The 20,193-nt window shown below is 36.8% G+C and overlaps 2 protein-coding genes and 1 pseudogene across 2 annotated transcripts; 1 reads left to right on the top strand and 2 right to left on the bottom strand.

Annotated features, from left to right (window-relative positions):
• Window positions 1-339: 339 nt before the first annotated feature.
• Window positions 340-2,187, bottom strand: LOC117635250 (annotated as a pseudogene).
• A 3,513-nt stretch (window positions 2,188-5,700) lies between these two features.
• On the bottom strand, window positions 5,701-6,465 carry LOC117635249. The gene has a single exon (XM_034369600.1). It carries the CDS (start codon window positions 6,463-6,465, stop codon window positions 5,701-5,703), a length of 765 nt encoding a protein of 254 aa, XP_034225491.1.
• Window positions 6,466-11,990: 5,525 nt separating this feature from the next.
• Window positions 11,991-19,378, top strand: LOC117635248 (TMV resistance protein N-like). Its single transcript, XM_034369599.1, has 8 exons — window positions 11,991-12,521; window positions 15,244-15,326; window positions 15,861-16,947; window positions 17,050-17,322; window positions 17,404-18,264; window positions 18,378-18,955; window positions 19,090-19,174; window positions 19,373-19,378. The coding sequence occupies exons 1-8, from the start codon at window positions 11,991-11,993 to the stop codon at window positions 19,376-19,378; spliced, it is 3,504 nt and encodes a 1,167-aa protein (XP_034225490.1).
• Window positions 19,379-20,193: the final 815 nt, after the last annotated feature.

Below are 20,193 nucleotides of genomic sequence, written 5' to 3'. Positions count from 1 at the left end.
GATATACAGATGACATGTGAAACTAACATTAGCATTCTCCAATAAGAAGACTTCTCTTCTTTCCCACCCCTCGTCGATTGAGAAAGAAAGAAGAGGGACAAAACACACACTACCAAGTTAAGGTGACATTACAAACCTAAAAAATATCCTCATCAAACTTATAATGCTCCTTTTTTTCTTCTTTAAAGCAAAACTTCATTCAAACTGAGATAACCACGTGCTCTCGATAAGCACTCCGGAATTATTTGCTCATTATCTGCATCGCCTTCTGTCTCAACTTGAGGCTTGGAAGGAGCTTTGGCACCAGGAGGCTGCTTCTTCTTCATCCCACTCACAATGTCATCGATTCTGAGAAGTAGGCAAGCAGCTTCTATGGCCGTTTTTAAACTCTGGGCCTTCACGTTGTAGGCATCCCATATCTGACATCATAATTCCTAAAAATGAACAGCCTTACCAACAAAATAAATTTATTGGGAAATTTAGTAATAACCACGACAACAGCACTTCCCCTCACATGAGTGCTGTCGAAATATATTGGGAGAAGCTCTAAACTAGAACTACTACTGAAGCAAATCGACAATATAAACCAGAAGATTGACACTTATGCCATATCAATAAAGGGACATATAATGGATACATTTGAGAACAATACTACATTAAAAGTCCTATTTCAGAGCTTTCAGCAAATATAAATCACCCAACAAATTTGAATATTGAGATAGTGAAGGAAATAAAAGAGAGCAACAATAGTAAGCCAAAAAGATATCCACCTATCTTTTTCTCTTTCACATCAGTTATCACACCAGTGTTACCATCAATGCCAATCCATGATTTTTCACCATTTGCATGCTATGGAAAAAAAAATTGTGGTTAGGATCTAAATGATGCATCATATTCTGACCAAAATAATAATGATGCATCAGAACGTATATAGAAATGACAAATCATAACAAAACTGAACAAAGCCATACAAAACAGATTCAAACCTTTCCCTGCAGCGCCGTCATTGTTCTAATCACATTCACCCTGCAATTCTGAGCCAAAGTACGTGGTATAGCCTCAAAAGCTATAGCAGCAGCTTCATACGGCCACTGTTTTACCATAAAAACACGTGTAGCCATAAAACTCCAATAAAATGCATGTAAAGTGAAACCACAACTAATTCTTAATCTAAAGTATGTCAAGGAGCATGTGAATTGAAGTGACAGCCAGTTTATTCACATAATTTAGATTTCTACTTCCACAAGGAGTTATTCTTGGACGAGTTTTACACAAGAAATACCAAACTTTTGGATGAGGAAAGGAGCTTTTACCTTTTCTATACCTTCCACAGATGAACTCTTTTGCTTCAATGTAGCAGATACAGTTAACTGTGTAGCACCAGCACCAGGACCAAGTTTCGGATTCTTGAGGATGTTTCTTGCTACAGACATGGCATCCTATGACCAGATATAAGGGAGTAAATAAGACATTTCAGCATAATATATTTCTTATACGTAATGGGGACAAAGAAGTAAAACCATTATACCTGCAAATTCCTTTCCACTTCATTTAAAAGATCCTTACTAGGACCTCTCAAGAGTACAGTACATGCTTTAGGCTCTTTGCAATCAACAATGAATGCAAAAAACTCATCACCAATTTTCTTAACCTCAAATATCCCACCGCCTGTACCAACATCAGACTGTTGCAATTCATCTGGTCTGTTAACAATTACAGCCCCACAAGCCTTGGCAATTCGGTTATTATGTGTTTTCCGCAACCTCCTCATTCCACTGACGTCGGCCTTGCTAAAATAATGGCATGCCAAGTCACTAAGCCCCTTTTCTGTGATAACCACATCTGGTTTAAACTTCAATATTTGCACACATAGCCTCTCGATGTATTCTTCTTCCAATTGTAGCAGGTCTCCCCAATCTTCTTCTTTAAGCAACTCAGCATTTGTTTGGTTCTCGCCTTTCTTATATTGGAGAGGCCAATCAAGAAGAATGATGCGTTGGTTGAAAATCTTTCTTCTCATTTTTCCAGGTGCAATAACATCTTTGTTAATCATTACTCCTTTGCGAAACACTGAATCTTCCAACTGGCCACCAGGAACCTTCTCAACCTTTATGTACTTTTGAATATCCATTCCCGCCGACCCTGGCCAAGGTCCACCCCTACAATTGTGGTAGCGTCAAGTGCAATTCAAGGGGCAGTCAATTTGGTATGGTGGCATAAACATGTTTACTCCATCAATCACCTATATGGGACAGAGCTTCCTTCTTCCCTTGTCGTCTGTAGGTTTCAACTTCACACTTTTGATATACATGTATGACAACTTGTGGCTATTTATGTATGGCCTCGTAAGACTTGTTCTGCTAGTCCACAGTATTAGGCGATAAATTTTGTGTTGAATGACTGGAAAGACTTCAGATGACAGAAACAAGAGAAGTTGAAGAAAAAGGGTTAGCAAGAACATAAGTCATGGCCACAAAATAAAGAAAACATGCAATAAGCTCCACAGTAATGTTTACATATTGACCATAATCAGAATATTGGGGAACAAAATACCACGGACAAATACATGAAATGAAAAACGACTCGGCAGTTACTGTGAGATAAACCAGAACATAAAACTTGGAACAACCAAACCAATTAAAGCAAAGCCATGTCATACAAAAAAACCTACATCAAATAACAGTGTATGGTCATCTTGGTTGGAATATTGCAATCAACCCTTGGTTGAGACCGACCTGCAATAACAATTGGGTTCAGTGCAGATGAAGGCATTTATGAAGGGCAGGTCCAGAATGAAGACTATGTTCATTTGTAACTGCCACCAAATCAGTTCATTGTTCATATTGCCAAATATCATCCTGCCAAATCAGTTCATAGTACCAAATCAGTTTTTGTATTTGTGTTGGCATAGACAGCCGAAAAGAAACTTACAGCGTGAGGTGAATTAACGGACATGAAGAAATTTACCTCATAAATATGCCCCCCCCCTTAAACCCTCAATTGCAAGCTTGAGTCGGTAATATTTGATCTTCAAAGGGTCAACTTTATCTACCGACATCCCAGCACTGAGATGCTCGATGAATTTGACGGTCAAGATTCAGCAAGACGCACTGTGAGGCCAATTAGTTGGGAAATTAGAACTGCAGTTATGTCAAATTTGGATAAACAGCACAAAATTCACAAACGTTACCCATCTCGTTGTTGTGGCACATCTGCAATGCTGCACACTGAGAATGGCGTATACATCGACATCGTCAGCCCCTTTTGCTTCACCTCTTCAACCTCAGAATAATCATAAAAGTGCATATCGAACAGCACTCGTGCCAGCGTATCGCTAATAGGGTGCAGAAGCGTAACCATCTTTGAACGTTTCGTATAATCAATATAGGAGTCATACACGGTTGCAGTATGTCTTACGAAATCAAGTTCGATTGCAACCCAGTGAGACCCTTTCAGATTATATGGAAAATACACCTTTCGGACTTTTGTCCAAGCTTGGGCATACCCGTGTTGCCATGTACCACGCACAAAGTGATGTAAATTCTTCGCCTTGCTGGCTGGAAGGTCATCGGGGTTTGACCCAGCACCCTTCTTCGATCCACGTCTCCTGCCCGTCGGTTTGAACGGCTCTAGAAATTGCTGCACAAATTTAAATGAAGGCATATTAGAAAAGCACAACCGACAACAAATGAAGCACAAATTGCTGCACAATGGTTACATGTTTACCTGCAAGCAACAATCTGCCGTTGTCCAGTCCGTTCCAAAAACCAACGGATGAGATAGTTGCCTTTTGCGGATAAGAAAGGGTGCCATGTCCAGGTGCTGAAAGTTGACACATATAATATTAGCACAATTTCATACAACTCAACACTTAAAAAAGGTGAGAAAACAATTGAATTATCGTAATAAAGTACAGCTTTGTGTATCGTTACCCTTGAGCTCATCCATTCGGTTTCATCGACAAGTCTGTAGAAAAAATCAGCGCCCACTGAAAATGATTCCAGCTGCACCTCCGCACTACAAAAGGCAAACTTGCAACGGTTACTTGTGTTGTCATGTCATAAATATGACTTTGTTGATGAAAAAAATACACATGTATATTAAAGCAAACTCTGCATTCTCTCATTAGTGTATGACTACATAGTAGAATAGGATGAATATTGGAATTGAAAGGTCAAGAATAGTAACCTGATATCGCTTTTCCAGGCACTGCAAAACTGTAGTACTGCCTTCACATCTTCAATGGGCAAGGATTTGGCTGGATCAAAACATGGCGGGGTTGCAGTCGCAGCCGACACAGTCATCGTCCTCTTCTTCCTCAAAGGATCTGTAAATGGGCTCAACAATGTCTGCGCCGGGTGCTTCTGTCTGCACCCTTTACCTTCCACTTCTTTTTTTTCAACACTTGAACTACCTTCTTCATCACCAGCCATAGTAACTGTGGGTAGACTTGGAGGATTCATCAAACCTCCCGATGGCATACTCTTAGTGATTTTCCAATCTTCTAAAAGCTTCATGACTCTTTGGCAGATTTCGTCACACCCAGCAACATCTTCCGGGGTAGGCAGCTCATCGGATTCTGCCGGGTCAGCTACTTCATGCACTTCTGAGTGATGAACTGAAGCGGCCATTTTTGCCTCTTCAACTACCATGGCTGCGGAAGGTTCGGCTCCATCACCGGGGACTTGTGTTTCCATTCCTGCCGGTTCTGTCGGCGGACTTACATAGGCATGTAATGGCGACAAGTCATTGTTGCCTCCTTCATTCATATGAGGACTACCGAGGTCCTCATGTCCTTCCGCAGCTTCATTCACCCCACCATTTTTTTTTTCAGCTGCTCTATCTCCAACTTAAAATAATGCTCCATTGAAGCCAGGGTGTTGCGGAAATCCTCCACACACTTTGTATTTTTTTCGAACTCTTTTTCAGCTTTCATTGACTCCTTCCGTACCTTGTCTTCCAACTGATGCACTCTGTCGCAAAGTGTTCGATTTGATAGGGAAACTTTGGCCAATTCATCCTTTGTCCTTTGAAAGTCACGCTTCAAAGTGCGTAACTCTCTGGACGCGACTGTACCCTGCACTAAGTTATAATGCATGTGTTACTATGCAGGCCACAAAATATTGCAACTATACAGCAGTTATTTTCCTATTGTAATATGACGTATATGTTCGAAAAACTGTAATGCTTGCCTTAGAAGACGACGGAAGGTTTGCAGTATCGTCAATGTCCTTCTCTTTTTCTTCTACAGAGGCAGAAGTGCCGGTTTGTTGTTCAGCGTCATCGCCCAACAAGTCAACAAGTTCTTCTCTGTCGTCAGCACTGTCACCCCAAGTCCAATACGGCTGCTGCTTGTCCATCACAGATGGCCGGAGAAGCTGCACATCAACCTGCAATTTACACATACAATATACATATAAGTAAAGTAATTATATTATATTTTCATATCCCGAACATTATCATTAAAAACTGAACTAACCTCACGGTTCTCGAATACTTGGCTCATTAGCTCATAAAAACGCGGCGAACTATTGCTCCTCCAATGTAGTAAACGAGGGATGTGCGCATTTTCTTCGTGCACCACCAAATGTAGTGCAGCCAACGCTGGAAACACCTCATCCGCCCAAATCTGGTTTCAGGAATAAAAGGTCAGTCATTGTAAACAAATGCAATTTAACTTCAACATCAATGGACATTTGCTCACCTGAAGTGCATAGGGAAAACCTTTGAGGTGGTACTCTCTTGGTCTACCGGTTGCCGTTGTTGTTGGTTTCTTTCCAGATTTTTTGTTTTGGCAGTTTTTGTGGGCACTTTCACTCGCTGGTAATCTGCACAAAGTGCCCTCAGCAGTGATGCATTTGTCTTCGCATAACACACAGCACCCCATGGATACTTCCCAAAGTCTTCAAGGTCTTCCGCCAACTTCAAATATCGCATGTCAATGTGGACATGTTTTTCGCTGCCCAACAGCACAAAGACAGCAAAGTATAAGAATCCAAGCTTGAATACATCGTCCACATCATCGCATTCGAGGAAGGCCTTTTCTAATTCCAACAGGTTCACAGTTTTATCGTTGGCAAAGTACTTCCGTTTCAATGAGCAGTTCTCATTCGTGGGAATCGGAATAAAGGGAAGGTTTCCAAACCTTAGCCCCGTCACGATGCAAAATTGCTGCGCCGTGAATTGGATGACCTTCTTGCCAACAATGAATTTGATCCCGTTCAGTTGGGAAACTGTCTTGGGATCAGCTTTCCTGAGCAGCAACCCGTGGACAATAGGAGAAGTCCACTTGAGGTCCTCAATCCCTAGGAGATGACCAAAACAACTCTGTTCAAACATTTGCAGCTGTTGTTCAGTGAATTTCTCCTTGATCGTAGTGATTGCCGTCTTCGTATGGGATAACGACAATGCTTTCCCTTGGAATTTTTGTTCCTCCTCAATCATCAACTTCATTTCACCAACCATATTTCCCTGCATGCCAATATTATAAACAGAATTTCAGTCGGTTGCAATCTACACAATAACAAGCAATAAACAATCACCACTTATGAACAGCCTATTATAGGATATGAAGTGAAACAAATTGAAAAAAATACATATCATAAACAAAACCCCAGCTATTTACAACTGACCTCCTCATTTAATGGCTCAAAGCCAAGTTTCAACACACCAAGTACTCTACCACTCCTGCATAATATAATATCTAAACACACATCTCAACACACCATATAATCACACCATCTAATCATGAGACAGCTTCAGCTAGAATGGGAATGAGCGGTAGCACAAGCCTAATTGACAACAATTCAGGAGTAACAATATAAATCTATCTGACTAGAAAGAGTTTAAAAAAACAACAAGATATCGGGAAACAATTTATTCACTTCAAGGTATAATGTAATGGAACATCCTATGAATTAGTGGCAACCCCAGTACTGACTCTACTATGGCCCTCCTTTCAAATGTAAGAAAATGAAAGAAATTGGCACCATCCCTTCAGTTTTTTCTTAACAAAAAACCAAAGATAAATTCATAAATAAACCATCAAAACGGTATAAAATGTTTGTAAGACATGTACAATTACAAAATTATAAGTTCTCCTCAGAAACAGACTTCTCTAAGTATCCATACACAAACAACAAAAGCAAAAGCTTAAGCAGTTAGCTTATAGCAAAATCAATGTCCCCATTTCTCTAAACCACAGCTGCTGGTGGTAGGTTCCCATCTTCACTCATTTCCCGCTTTCTTTTAAGCACACAATGATCAAGCACAAAACAGCAAACTTTTAAACAACTCATATTACACCACATATGGTTCTAAACAAAACTCATCCATATCCAATATGCAAGCCCTAAACTTAGTAAACAAAGTTATACAAAAATATGTCGAATTAACAAGCATTATTCTCAAACAAAAAGTATGATATGGTTGGGAGTTTACAAGTTCAAATATTTATACAATACTTGATTTTGTCAAACTCTGTCTTGAGATATTTTATCAATCTAGAAGTTTCTTTCATATATGAAAAACTACGAACGATAACAAAGGAAATTCTTTCTATGTAAATTATTCTTCGATTCCATCAGACAACCATGCAAATCCTTTGCACAATTGAGTGTAATGTGAAGGGTCGCTACCTCGTTGGAAGATAAAGAGAAAAAAATTAAGGAATTTAGCAAGCCACCAACAGTTTGCTTAAGATATTTCAAATTGGTTGCTTCCATCATGGAGTTTTAGCCACAAATTCTTTTCATGGCCACATTTTCTACGTAAAATATAATCAGCGAGTATTTTTTGGTAATGATCCATAGAGAAGAAATCACCATACACAGGTTAATTGTCTTACACTTTAGATATCATATTCAACAAACAAAATAGATACCAATTAGACTTCTAAGAAGGTTAAATGCAATGCTCATAAAGACTCATACTAAGCCACCAAATACCATTCAATAACTGCTACAAAAACCATAATAAAACCATACTAAAACTAAAAATACAACTGCACTAAAATGCCAACACAACATCACTACATTAGCAATACACTAGAAAAAAAACACAATACGACAGCAATAGCAACAGCAACACAACAGCAAGCATCAGTCCACAAAGAACAAACCCATTCACTGTTTGAAACAAGGAATCATCATACTCAGATCATTTCAGACAAACCCCTAAAACAATTTCGATGAAACCCCTAAACCAATTTCAGAGAAACCCCTAAACCTTCAACCAATTTTGAACAAACCCCTAAACTAATTTCAGCGAAACCCCTAAACCTTCAACCAATTTCGAACAAACCCCTCAGCCAATTTCAGAGAAATGCATAAACCCTAAAACAACTTCAGAGAAACCCTTAAACTGTAAGAAAATGCCGATGAACAGTACCTGTCGCTGGGAGAGGAAGAGAGAAGAGACAGTCGGAGTTGAGTGAGGAGAGACTGAGAGCTGAAGGACCACAGATTCGGAGCAAAGCCACCGGAGAGTGAAGAGAAACAGAGGGCAGCGAAGAGACAGAGGCGAGAGAGAACTTCAGCAAAACAGAGACAATAAAATTTCAGCAAAAGTGATATCTGTGCAATAAGGGGACAATAAAATTCTATTTATATATGATAGTTCCAAAATTTTTAAAAAAGGGTGGTATTTTCAATTACAATTATAAAAATGGTGGCATTTTGGGCTATTTCCTTTTTTTTTTATTCAAAAATAATAACGCGATATTGACATGAGATATTTTTTTTGCATGGTTAAACGACAAAACTACTAGACCCATTTTCAACGCTTTCCCATTAAGAAAAAGACTTAGAAATTAGGACCACAGAAAAAGCCTATAAATACAAACCTCAAACAGATGAGGAGACTCAGTTTCCTCAGCAGCAACCCTTTCGACCGATGGACTGGTGACTGGTCACAGCAGCACTCAAGTTAGTAGTGACTAGACTCAAACCCAGATGATTAAAGTACCTCATCAACTCTCTAATCTCGGCTACAATCGGGCAAATCTCCTCTCTTCTTTTTTAAACATCATCTAGAACTTTTTTCTGTTGTTCAAATACAATGCAGAAAATGTACTTTAATTGTTTGCTGCAGCTGCTATCGGTTATCCGAGCAATATTTCATCTCTCTCCTGCTATACCTAGCTTGCTACCTAGAGTTTTGTTTTTAAAAACATTCTTAATCGTTGTACGTATTTCGATTCACGTGATGACATCGATCTAATATTAAGCAAAAAATAAGTCCATCGATCAGGTAGTATTTCAAAACCAAAGATCGACTTGACAATTAGACTGACGGATGAGCCTTAGCTTTTGCGGTAATAAATGGCTCCTATAACTATAAGGGTCCTAAGGCAGCGAAAATTCTTGTCGTGAAAGTTTTGACCCACACAAAAGGCGTAACGATCTGTTCAGATATATCATGCAATTCTTCATAAAAAATTGTTGAACTTGGTGGTTTTTTCTTAAATTTTTTATTGTTTACAAATTTTAAATTATTTAATAAATAATTTTTTTCTTTAATCCATGTGACGTGATATTATTGGATATGTGAGCCCCATATGTATGCAACATCAGCCATTTAACACACTTTTTGATGGGGCAGATGCATTAAGGGACAAACGGAGTGAACATCTAAAATCCTCTACGGAACCTCTAATCTTGAGCCCTTGGAACCTCTAATCTTTCTCATATCTGGTAATCTGGATTTTTGTTCAAGTTCGAACCTCTAATTTCAACCTTTAGATGCATCCAACAGCTGCTTGATACAACACCTGATTTAAAACAACACTTGTACTTTTTGTCCACATCACTAAAACAATAAGACTCGCGATTCTCTCTTTACTCTTTTAATATTCCTAGGTTGTATACTGTGTATCACCGTTGCCGGACCACCGCTGTCTCTCGTGTTGGGCTAATAAACCCAGATTGGGCAAGGGCATGTGGTTTTTTGCTTTGAATCTATTTGGTGATTGTTGGTGGTGATTGTTGGTGAGAAACACAAGTCAATAATTTGTGTGAGGTGCTCTTTTTTACTTGGAATTTCGAACACCCAAGTTTGCATGTTCGCTCATTGTTGAAATTCATTCAAGCTCAACCAAACAAGTTTGGTTCTCAATTTAAAGATTAAAAAAATATATATATTAATTGGGTGAGTTAGTACCCCTAGGGAGGATAGTTAATTCAAAGCTTAGTCAAACAAGTATTTTGGTCTCGACATTTGGGCTTTCCATGGAACCAACAATATTTTTTTAGGTGGTTTGTATTTTTACGCACCCCCTAGGATGGATAGTTTATCCTCTCCATTTTTTTTTATTTCCCCAATTCTTATTGGGTCTCTAGAATTTTCTCCGCATCTCATTTCCCCTTCTTAAGATTTCTGAGACCTTAAGTTTAGTTTTGAATAAAAGGCGCTTTCAACTGAATTTTCATTTCGCCTATTCAATCTTTTCTCATATACTTCAAGAGAGCCCATATTTATGTCACTAACAGACTAGTTAAATCTTTTGTCTGTTCAATGGCAATAGCTAAAGGATCATACTTGTTAGGAAGACAGATAAGTATTTTTTCAACAATTCTTGAATCATTAATATTTTGCTCCATAGGCTCCCAATTGATTGACTATTTCTTTCACTTTAGCAAAATAGTCTTGTGTAGTCTCAGAATCCTTCATTTTAATGTTTTCAAAATCTCTTCTTAAAGTTTGTAGTTTAACCGCATGTACCTTGACATTGCCTTGAAATTCCTCCTTCAAGGTATTCCATGTTTTCTTTGTAGTTGTGGCTCCCATGATCCTTGGAAAGATCGTATCATGCAAGGCTTGTTGAAATAAAAATAAGGCATTTGCGCCTTTTGTTGATCCTTCTTTAGTTTCCTCAACTGTTGCACGGTTGAATTTTCTTGAGACGTAAAATAGATCTTCATTTTAATATTCCAGAAGTCATAGTTTTCTCTAGTGAAAATAGGAAGAGGGACAGAGTTATAGCTAGTAGTAGAATTATGGAGGACTAGAATGAACCGACGCCCAAGGTTGATTGGAACAAGCTCTGATACCATTGTAAGTCTATGGGAGAAGAGGTTTAGGAAATGGTTGGTTTAGTGATTAGGACAATAGTTTGACTTGGAATAGAAAACTTTTGAAAGAGTAAAGTTTTACTTGAATGGAGAAGGAAATGTACAAAGCTTTAGATATAGGACTTAGTGGGATATAAGACAGCTGGTAGTTTTCAGCTTACATTTTTGTCAAGGCAACAAGCCTATATACAGTGGTGGTTCTGAAATTTTAGGAGCTCTGTGCCAAAACAACAAAAGAGCCTCCTAAAATAAAGTTTTGAACAAAAAATTATAAAATAGGTCAAACTCTATAATCAAAATCTTGTGATAATTAAATTACTAATTATTATTAAATAGGAATAGAAAAACTAACATTATTATTATTAATATATGAAAAGCTAAAACAATCGAATGCATCTCATATAATAAAATATGGGGCCCACTTTGTCTTTTGTAAGTCTGTCTCAAAAGTAAAAAGTCAATATTAATTTTACTAAACTAATAATTTTATTATTAGGCTATAGGCGACACCAGTATCTTAAATATAAATTAATATTAATTGTGGGGCCCTCATCAAAGTGAGACCCTGATCTGTTGCTCACCTTGCTCCTGCTCAACGCCGCCTCTGCCAGTATATGGGAGAGTTCCAACCAACATACCTTAGTTGGTCAGTTTATTATTATATTACAGCATTTTGATTATTTTATACTAAAGCATACTTTGATATTCAAGACATAAGTTGGTTTGCTCATTCTCCATTATTCTAGATTTTTTTATATTATTCAGGACATAAGTGTGCATTAATTTTAACATTTTAAATATTTTATGCAGTTAAAAAAGGATTTGTTGAATGATCAAAACTTTTGAGATTACTCGTACTGGATTTGGTCACAATCTTCAGTAAATTGCCATAGCTAAGTAATTAAGTTCGTTCCAGTGGTGATGTATAGACGAAGAACATCTTCATCTTCTCCATCTACAACACCTCAATGGAAATATGATGTCTTTCTCAGTTTTAGAGGTGATGACACTCGGAGGGGCTTTACAGACCACTTATATGAAACATTGAGAGCTCAAGGAATCATAACTTTCAGGGATGAGCCTAAAATTTCGAAGGGAAAATCTATTTCTGGAGAACTGGTTGCTGCGATTGAAGGATCAAAGTTTGCACTTATTGTCCTCTCACAAAATTATGCATCCTCAACATGGTGCTTGGATGAACTTCTACACATTCTTAAATTTATGGAAGCAAGAGAAGCAGTGCTACCAATTTTCTATTATGTTGATCCATCTCATGTACGAAAACAAACTGGGTGTTTTGAGAAAGCCTTTACACAACTAGAAGAAAGATTTAGTTCAGATGACAAAACGAAGGTGCAAGAGTGGAGAGATGCATTGGCGAAAGTGGCAGATTTCTCTGGGTGGAAGGCTAAGGACTGGTATACATTCACTTTTATTATTTTCCCAAGGAATGTTTCTTAAAAAGTTTAAAAAGAGTAGCCATGTTGTTATATGTTGTTATATCTATATATATAAAGCAAAAGGAAAAAAATGGTGAAACATTCAAAATACCAGAAAATGCCATTAGTTAATGCAAACCTTAAGAATTGAAATTATTAATTAAATGAGGATAATATGATAAATTCACACTTTTTCATATCAAAAAAATTATAATTAAAAAAAAAAATCAGATAATGGATCCTATTTTTATGGAATAGAAATACCCATTATCTTTTTTAATTCTAAAATAAAATAAAATAAAAAATTAAAAACATACGCAAGGGGGCTTAGTATATATAAAGGCAGAAGCATAGAATAATGGTAAAACATTCAAAAATCCAAAATATCTATTTAACATTCTAAGGGTAAAATGGTAAAATACTTATCATTTAAATAAAGAAATTAAAACAAACATTCAAAAATCCAAAAAGTGTATATATACTATGTAGTGGTTAACTCCGCCTCTGCCTTTTTCTTTTCCATTTGTTTTAGTAATTAGAACTAAAAATATAAAACACAGGAAGATTACAAATACATATTAATTATGAAAAATGTCTTAGACAACAAAAAATACATATTAGTTACTCCACCTTTCTCGAAGACTTGACACCGTGTCTATGAGTATAACAATAATTAACAGTTTTTTTAATGAAATTATTATTATAAGAAAGAAACAAAACGTTAGTAATTATTTTTCACAATTAAAAGACCAAAAGTAATAAAAGATATTAACATATGTGTCAATTTTAATTGACATGGCACAAAACCATTAGCTGCCACATAATGTGGTCAACTAAATATGGTCAATATATTTAGAGTGTCCAAATAAGATGCCAATGAGATGTTAGTTGGATTATCCAAAGTCTTTGGTGTGCTCCCAAATGGTTATGGATTCAAGCCACCATTGTACACATATGTGTGTGAGTTTACCCCCTTTCCCCTTCCTAACTTTGGCATAAAAAGAAAAAAAATTCCAAATAGCATTAAACTGGTACCCTCGTGTGTGAGTTTCCCCTCTCTCCCTTCATAACTTTGGCCAAAAAAAAAAAGTGTCTAAATAGCATTACTATAAATTTTATCGCAAAAATTTAAATTCAAGGACAATTGTTTAATGTTCTGCAGATACACACAGAGTTTAATTAGACAAATGGTTGAGATATCAATTAAATTAAGTGGAAGATCAAGATTAAATTAAGTTTAGGGTTTGTAGCCAAGCGATGAAATTAGTGGAGGGTTAGGATTTGGGATGTTTTTTTAATGCCAGATTCATTAGCTACAAAGGGTTGTGTGATACCCATTTAATTTTCAGATTTATTGAAAACTGAAAATATGTTTGGAAACAAATTTCATTTTCTGTTTCAAAAAAGTGAAATCTAGTTTTCAAAATTATGTACTCTTATTTATTTTTTCTTAAACTCGAAAGTGTTTTTAATTTTAATTTTAATTTTTTTTATCCTCATTTTTCATCCACCAATTTTACATAACCATACATGCATTGCAATTACTCATACTTGATATTTGGGACCTCCTGAATTGGATCCGACCCATCGACTCTTGCATTCAACTCCAAACATCCAAGCCTGAGGACCTCCAATAAAAAATTAAGAAAAAAAAATCCTAACTTCAAAAGTTATTAACCTAACAACTTTTTAAACAAGATTTTTTTAAAAGGGAAATTCACTATTATACCCAATATAGGAGTCCAAATTATAAAAAAACCCTATATGTAATGGACTTTAGAAACACACCTAAAGTCCATTTACAACATAACAAAAAGGTTTTTAACTTCTTTTAAATTGCAAAACTGTTATTGATTTTTTAAAACAAACTCAACTCCAAAATCAAATTCAATAGGGCCAGCTGTCATTTTTTGAGTTTTTTTAAATAGTTTATTTATAGAAATTAAATGTTGTAGGGTTTATCTACATTATTAGTGCTACGAATGAGTATATGACTAAATATCTCCTTTTTAAAACTAAAATTGATCACATACAAATCAATATGATTAGTTTGGTGATTTTCTTTTGCGCTTTTATTTTGGATAATGTTAGGCCTACTTGGTTGTTGCATAATTGAATTTGGGCACATGCAATGAATAATATACCTGTTGCTTTACGACCTTAAGCGAAGATTATTTTTATATAGAGTTTTTATTACAAATGGTCATTGAGGTTTGCGGACTTTTGATTTTTTTTTTATGTGTTTTTTATATATTATTGGTTCTTATTTCATACATCAATTTGGTCCCTGTCGTTAAGTTCCATCAAAATTACTATTAAATTGATGACGTGGCATGTATATGTGGCCCACATATCTAATGAGATAATGCCACGTAGATCTAAATACATAAATTTTTTTTTTAAAAATAGTTTCACATTTAAAATCTAAAAAAATATTTAAAATTGGTTTTTTTTTATTTTTTAAAAAAGTTATAGCTCTTTCTCTCTCTCTCTCCTCTCCTCTCCCTCTCTCCTCGCTGTGCTCTACGTGTAACTCTGTTTTTTTCTTGCCCACAACCCAATCGCCCCCATCTCCACCCGCAACCTACACCCAACCCCACCTTTTCGTTCTTTTTTTTCCTCTGTGGACTGCTTCTAGCAGTGTTAAAATTTTCAAGAAAAGATAAAAATTTTCGATGGGTTTTAATTTTTGTATTTAAATCTCATTTGGGTTGCGATTGTTTCAACGGTTTTAGGCAGAGAGAGAGAGAGACACAGAGGAGGAGGGGAATGGGAGTGTTTTGTTGGATTACAAACTACTTCAGGAGAGGATGAGGGGGTATGTGGGATTTTAATTTATTGAGATGGATTTTGGTGGAGAGAGAGCGACAGCGGGGGAGGGAGGGAGGGAGAGAGAGAGAGACGCCGGGGGGGAGGGAAGGGGAGAGAGACAAGGGGCTTTGCAACTTAAATTTTTATTTATTTTTAGATTTTAAATGTGAAATTTTTTATTTATAATAATTTTTATTTAGATTCACGTGGAATTATCTCATTGGATTTGTGGGCACCACATACATGCCATGTCATCAATTGAACAGAAATTTTTACGGAACTTAACAGCAGCACCAAATTGATGTGTGATCTGCAAACATAAAAGACCAATAATGTCAGAAAAAAACATAAAGGATTAAAGGTGATAATTTCGCAAACTTTAGGGACTATTTGTGATAAAAACCTTTTTATATATGGTTTGACAACCTTTCTTTTCAGTGATCAAGAGTATTTGTATAAAATCTAGGGAAAACGTATCTGCATGTTGATTCTTTATGTCCTCACAATTAACATGACTGATATTGATGTTAATATGTTATAGGTACGAAACCTTGCTCATCAAAGATATAATCGATGTGATATGGAAAAGATTACGTTCTACATCGTTTACTTTTGTGGAGAACTCAGTTGGATTAGACTCAAGTATGAACTCAATTGATTTATTGTTAGGTGCAGGGGTCGATGATGTTCGCTTTATAGGGATATGGGGTATGGGTGGGATAGGTAAAACAACTATTGCCAGAGTTGTTCGCGAAAGAATCTCTCCTGAATTTGAATTCAGCATATTTCTTGAGAATGTCAGTGATAATGTTCAAAAAGGTGGTCTAATATCCCAACAAAGAGAAATTCTTTCATGGATATCGATGAAAACGATTGACATATTTGATGTTCATGAAGGATCGACAATGATTAGAAGATTACTTCGTCACAAAAAGGTTCTTCTCATTCTCGATGATGTGACCAACTCAGACCATTTAGATTATTTGGCTGGAAAGCAAGAGTGGTTTGGTTCTGGGAGTAGAGTTCTTATTACAACTAGAAATGAGCATTTGTTAATTGAACGTGAAGTGGAGAGAAGATTTCAGGTCAAACGTCTAAATCATGATGACGCTCTTAAGCTTTTTAGTTGGAAAGCCTTTGGAAAAGACCACCCTGAAAAAAACTATATTGATTTGTCTAGCTGTGTTGTGAGTTATGCCGATGGTCTTCCACTAGCTCTTAAAGTTTTGGGGAGTTTTTTGCGTGGAAGACATGTAAGTGCTTGGAACAGTGCGTTGGGTAAACTAAGAGATCTTTGTAACACAGTTTTGGGGACACTTCAAATAAGTTATGATGATCTAGATGACAGGGAGAAGAAAATTTTCCTAGACATTGCGTGTTTCTTTAACGGGGAGAAAGAAGATCGAGTTATAGAAATCCTAGACAGTTGTGGCTTTTGTGCATGTATTGGAATAGATGTCCTCATTGAGAAATCTCTGTTAACTAATTCATATGGCACTCTATGGATGCATCAGTTGCTCCAAGAGATGGGTCGTGAATTAGTCAATCGAGAGTGTCTTGATGAGCCAGGAAATCGCAGCAGGTTGTGGCGCCATGAAGAGGGCAAGCATGTCTTGAGCAAAAATACAGTAAGGGGACTCTTAGTTTACGAATGAGTACGAATGAGTTCAGTTCTTTTCATATGTTAGTTATATGAGCTTCACTATTCTTTATCCGTGCATGTTTGATAGGGAACAGACGCAGTAGAAAGTATAACCATGGACAAAACTGGGCCAGTGGTGCACGCGGATGCTAAATGCTTTTCAAGGATGAAGAAACTGAGACTTCTCAATCTTGCTAATGTGAACCTCTCTAATGATCTTGAATATCTCTCCGATAATTTACGAAGTCTTGAATGGGATGGGTATCCTTCAAAATATTTCCCATTACATTTCAACCCAGAGAACCTACTAGAACTTAACATGTGCCATAGTCACATTGAATCTTTTTGGACGGGTGTTAAGGTATGTTATTACTGCTTTATCTTTTTGGACAGCCTTTCACAGAATTTGAAGCTAATTTTTTTTGCTGTGTTTTTTTGACAGCTTTTATACAATTTGAAAATCTTTAAGCTCAGCCACTCTTTAAATCTTGTCAACACCCCAGACTTTAGAGGCTTTCCAAATCTTGAGTATCTGATTCTGGAAGGTTGTATACGATTGTATAAGGTTGACCCATCCCTTGGAATGCTTGAAAGAATTACTCAGATAAACTTGAAGGATTGCAAAAGTCTTGTGCATCTTCCAAGAAGTGTGTATGGCTTAAAATCTGTCAAAGTTCTTAATCTTTCTGGCTGCTCAAAGCTCGACAAGTTGCCCAATGAGTTGGGCAATGCAGAGTGTCTGGAGGAGCTTGATGTGAGTGGAACTTCCGTAAGAGAACTGTCTTCCTCCATTGTTCGGTTGAAAAGCCTCACAGTATTAAACTTTCGTGGATGTAAAGGACCATCACCTAAATTTTGGAATTTGCTCTCCCTTTTTCAGCTATTTCTCTCCCTTTTTCAGCGATTTCTAATAAGAAGTCGCGTTCCCACGCCTTTGTTGCTGCCTTCTCTATCCGGTTTGGTTTCCTTAAAAAAACTTACTCTAAGTGATTGCAATCTCTTGGTAGTCCCTAATGACCTTAGCTGCTTGTCCTCATTAACCGACCTAGATCTTAGTAGAAACCAGTTTGTTAGCCTACCCAACGGCATCTCTCTACTTTCTAGACTTCAATTTCTTAACTTGGAGTATTGTGAGAGGCTTCAAGAATTGCCAGAGGTTCCACAAAGAGTAATAGCAGTTGTTAATAACTGTATTTCATTAGAAAGAATTGCCAGAGGTTCCACAGAAAAGTTCCAGTGGCTACGGTCGACACAATGTATCAACTGCTTCAAATTTGCGGAGACGCACGATTTCAGGAGTTTGGTATTTACATTACTGGAACAATATGATGGGGTCTCTCTCTCGCTCTCTATCTCATACACACAATAATATGTTGTCTTCTTAAGTGTTTTGACGACGTTTTTTTTATGATGCAGGAAGTCCCTATTATTCAATTTGTTGTTCCTGGAAATGAAATTCCCGAGTGGTTCAATCATAAATCTGCTGAATATATATACCAGAAAGAGTGGTTCAATCCTCAAAGTGTGGAGTATCCATTAAGCGTGGAGCTACGTCCAGGTTGGTTTACTGAAAAATGGATGGGATTCGCGGTGTGCCTTGTTTTTGCAATCCAGGAACGATCACCTAATTGCGACCCTGCTCTTGATTATCCTAGTTTTGATTACAATTATACACATATTATTACTTGCAAAGTGGACATCAATGGAAAGGAGATGACGGCACGTAGGCGTCCATTTGCGGTTCTTAATGCAGAGTCGGGGCAAGCTGTGTCTGATCACCTTTGGGTAGTCTTTTTTCCTCGTCACTTTCCTCAGTTGTGGAAGGGTATCAGCGATCAGATTGAATTGCCTTCTGGCACAGAGGGGTGGCAAGGTATATTTGGTCAGATTACATTTTCAATTACGGCCAGAGTTGGCCATGGAGTAATAGTGAAGCAGTCTGCGGCTCGTCTGGTGTATGAGGGAGATTTGGAAGAGCTTGACCCAAGATTTAGGTACTATTCAGTTGTCAATAAAATTTTTTCTATTAGGAATTCATCAATCAAATTACAAAATTACAAAATTACATTTTCATATATAACACATTCAGTTGTGTAGTCTTGGCTTTTTTTATTCCTCTTTGTCTTAGTTTTTCTCTCATGGCTTGCTTTTCAACAGATGAATGGAATGGAACCACAACAGCAATGAGAGCCACCACAACTGGGACAACAAGAGTAATGATCCTTCCTCCCAATGCAAGTGGCCTTATGGAAATGAAAAATTACAATAAAAGAATTTAAACATTATGTGACTATGATGCACCTCATGTACAGCTAAAAGTTATAATAATTCTGTTTCCAATAATAGTGGTTACCATGTCTGATTACTTCAACATTATATTAGACTTCTTAAATTGAAATATCTTCTTGCAGACGTGAGCTTAGCCAAGTTGGCTAGAGTTGATGTGCTTCATACTCTGAGTTCGAATCTCCCTTCCCGTAGTTTAGATTAGATTAAAGTAGAATAATATCGTTTGTATAAAAGTATTGAAATATCTTCTTAAAATGCAACTAAATTTGTTCGTTAGTGTTTGATCTACAGAAGAAACAACATATTATTGGTGTTGATACACGAATAAATACTTTATCAATACGAGTGATAAACTAATAAAACTCTTCACTATAACAAAAGTTGGAAGAACTTACAAAGCAAAGCAGCTCCGTACTAAAAGTAAAAAATCAAAAGTAAAGTATGTTTTGAAAGCCATTTTGGGACCAGTTCTTTTGAAATGAGGGACCTCAACCCTAATTTCATCAACAGACAGAGTCTCGCAATTTTTTTTTGTTGAGAAAAGACGGTATTTCATTAAATTCATAGGAACATTACATGATAAGAAGTTTTTTAAGAACTAGCATGTTAACGACGGTCTCATTAAAATCTTCTTGGAGAAACCACATGGGGCAAAACCCCGGATAAACACAGTTTTTACTTTATTTTTTTTGTTCTTCTAACAAACACCTCCTAAGGAATAAGGTCTCACATTCCACAAAATTCTCCAAATTTGACAAAATATTCCTTTAACTCTTTCTTCTATTTTCAGTTGAGTTCTTGATGATCATTTCTATTTTCAGTTAGCTTATCAAACTGTTTGACAAGTTATATTTCCGATCACTGACCCTTTTGTACACCTAATCTGGATGACCGGCCTGAGGAGACCCAGAAACAAACCCATATTGTCCCAATACATATTTCT

Source organism: Prunus dulcis, chromosome 7 (genome assembly GCF_902201215.1).
Source record: "Prunus dulcis chromosome 7, ALMONDv2, whole genome shotgun sequence".
Lineage (NCBI taxonomy): Eukaryota > Viridiplantae > Streptophyta > Magnoliopsida > Rosales > Rosaceae > Prunus > Prunus dulcis.
Note: the sequence above shows the minus strand (reverse complement) of the source record. Positions and strands in the feature narration are given on the sequence as shown.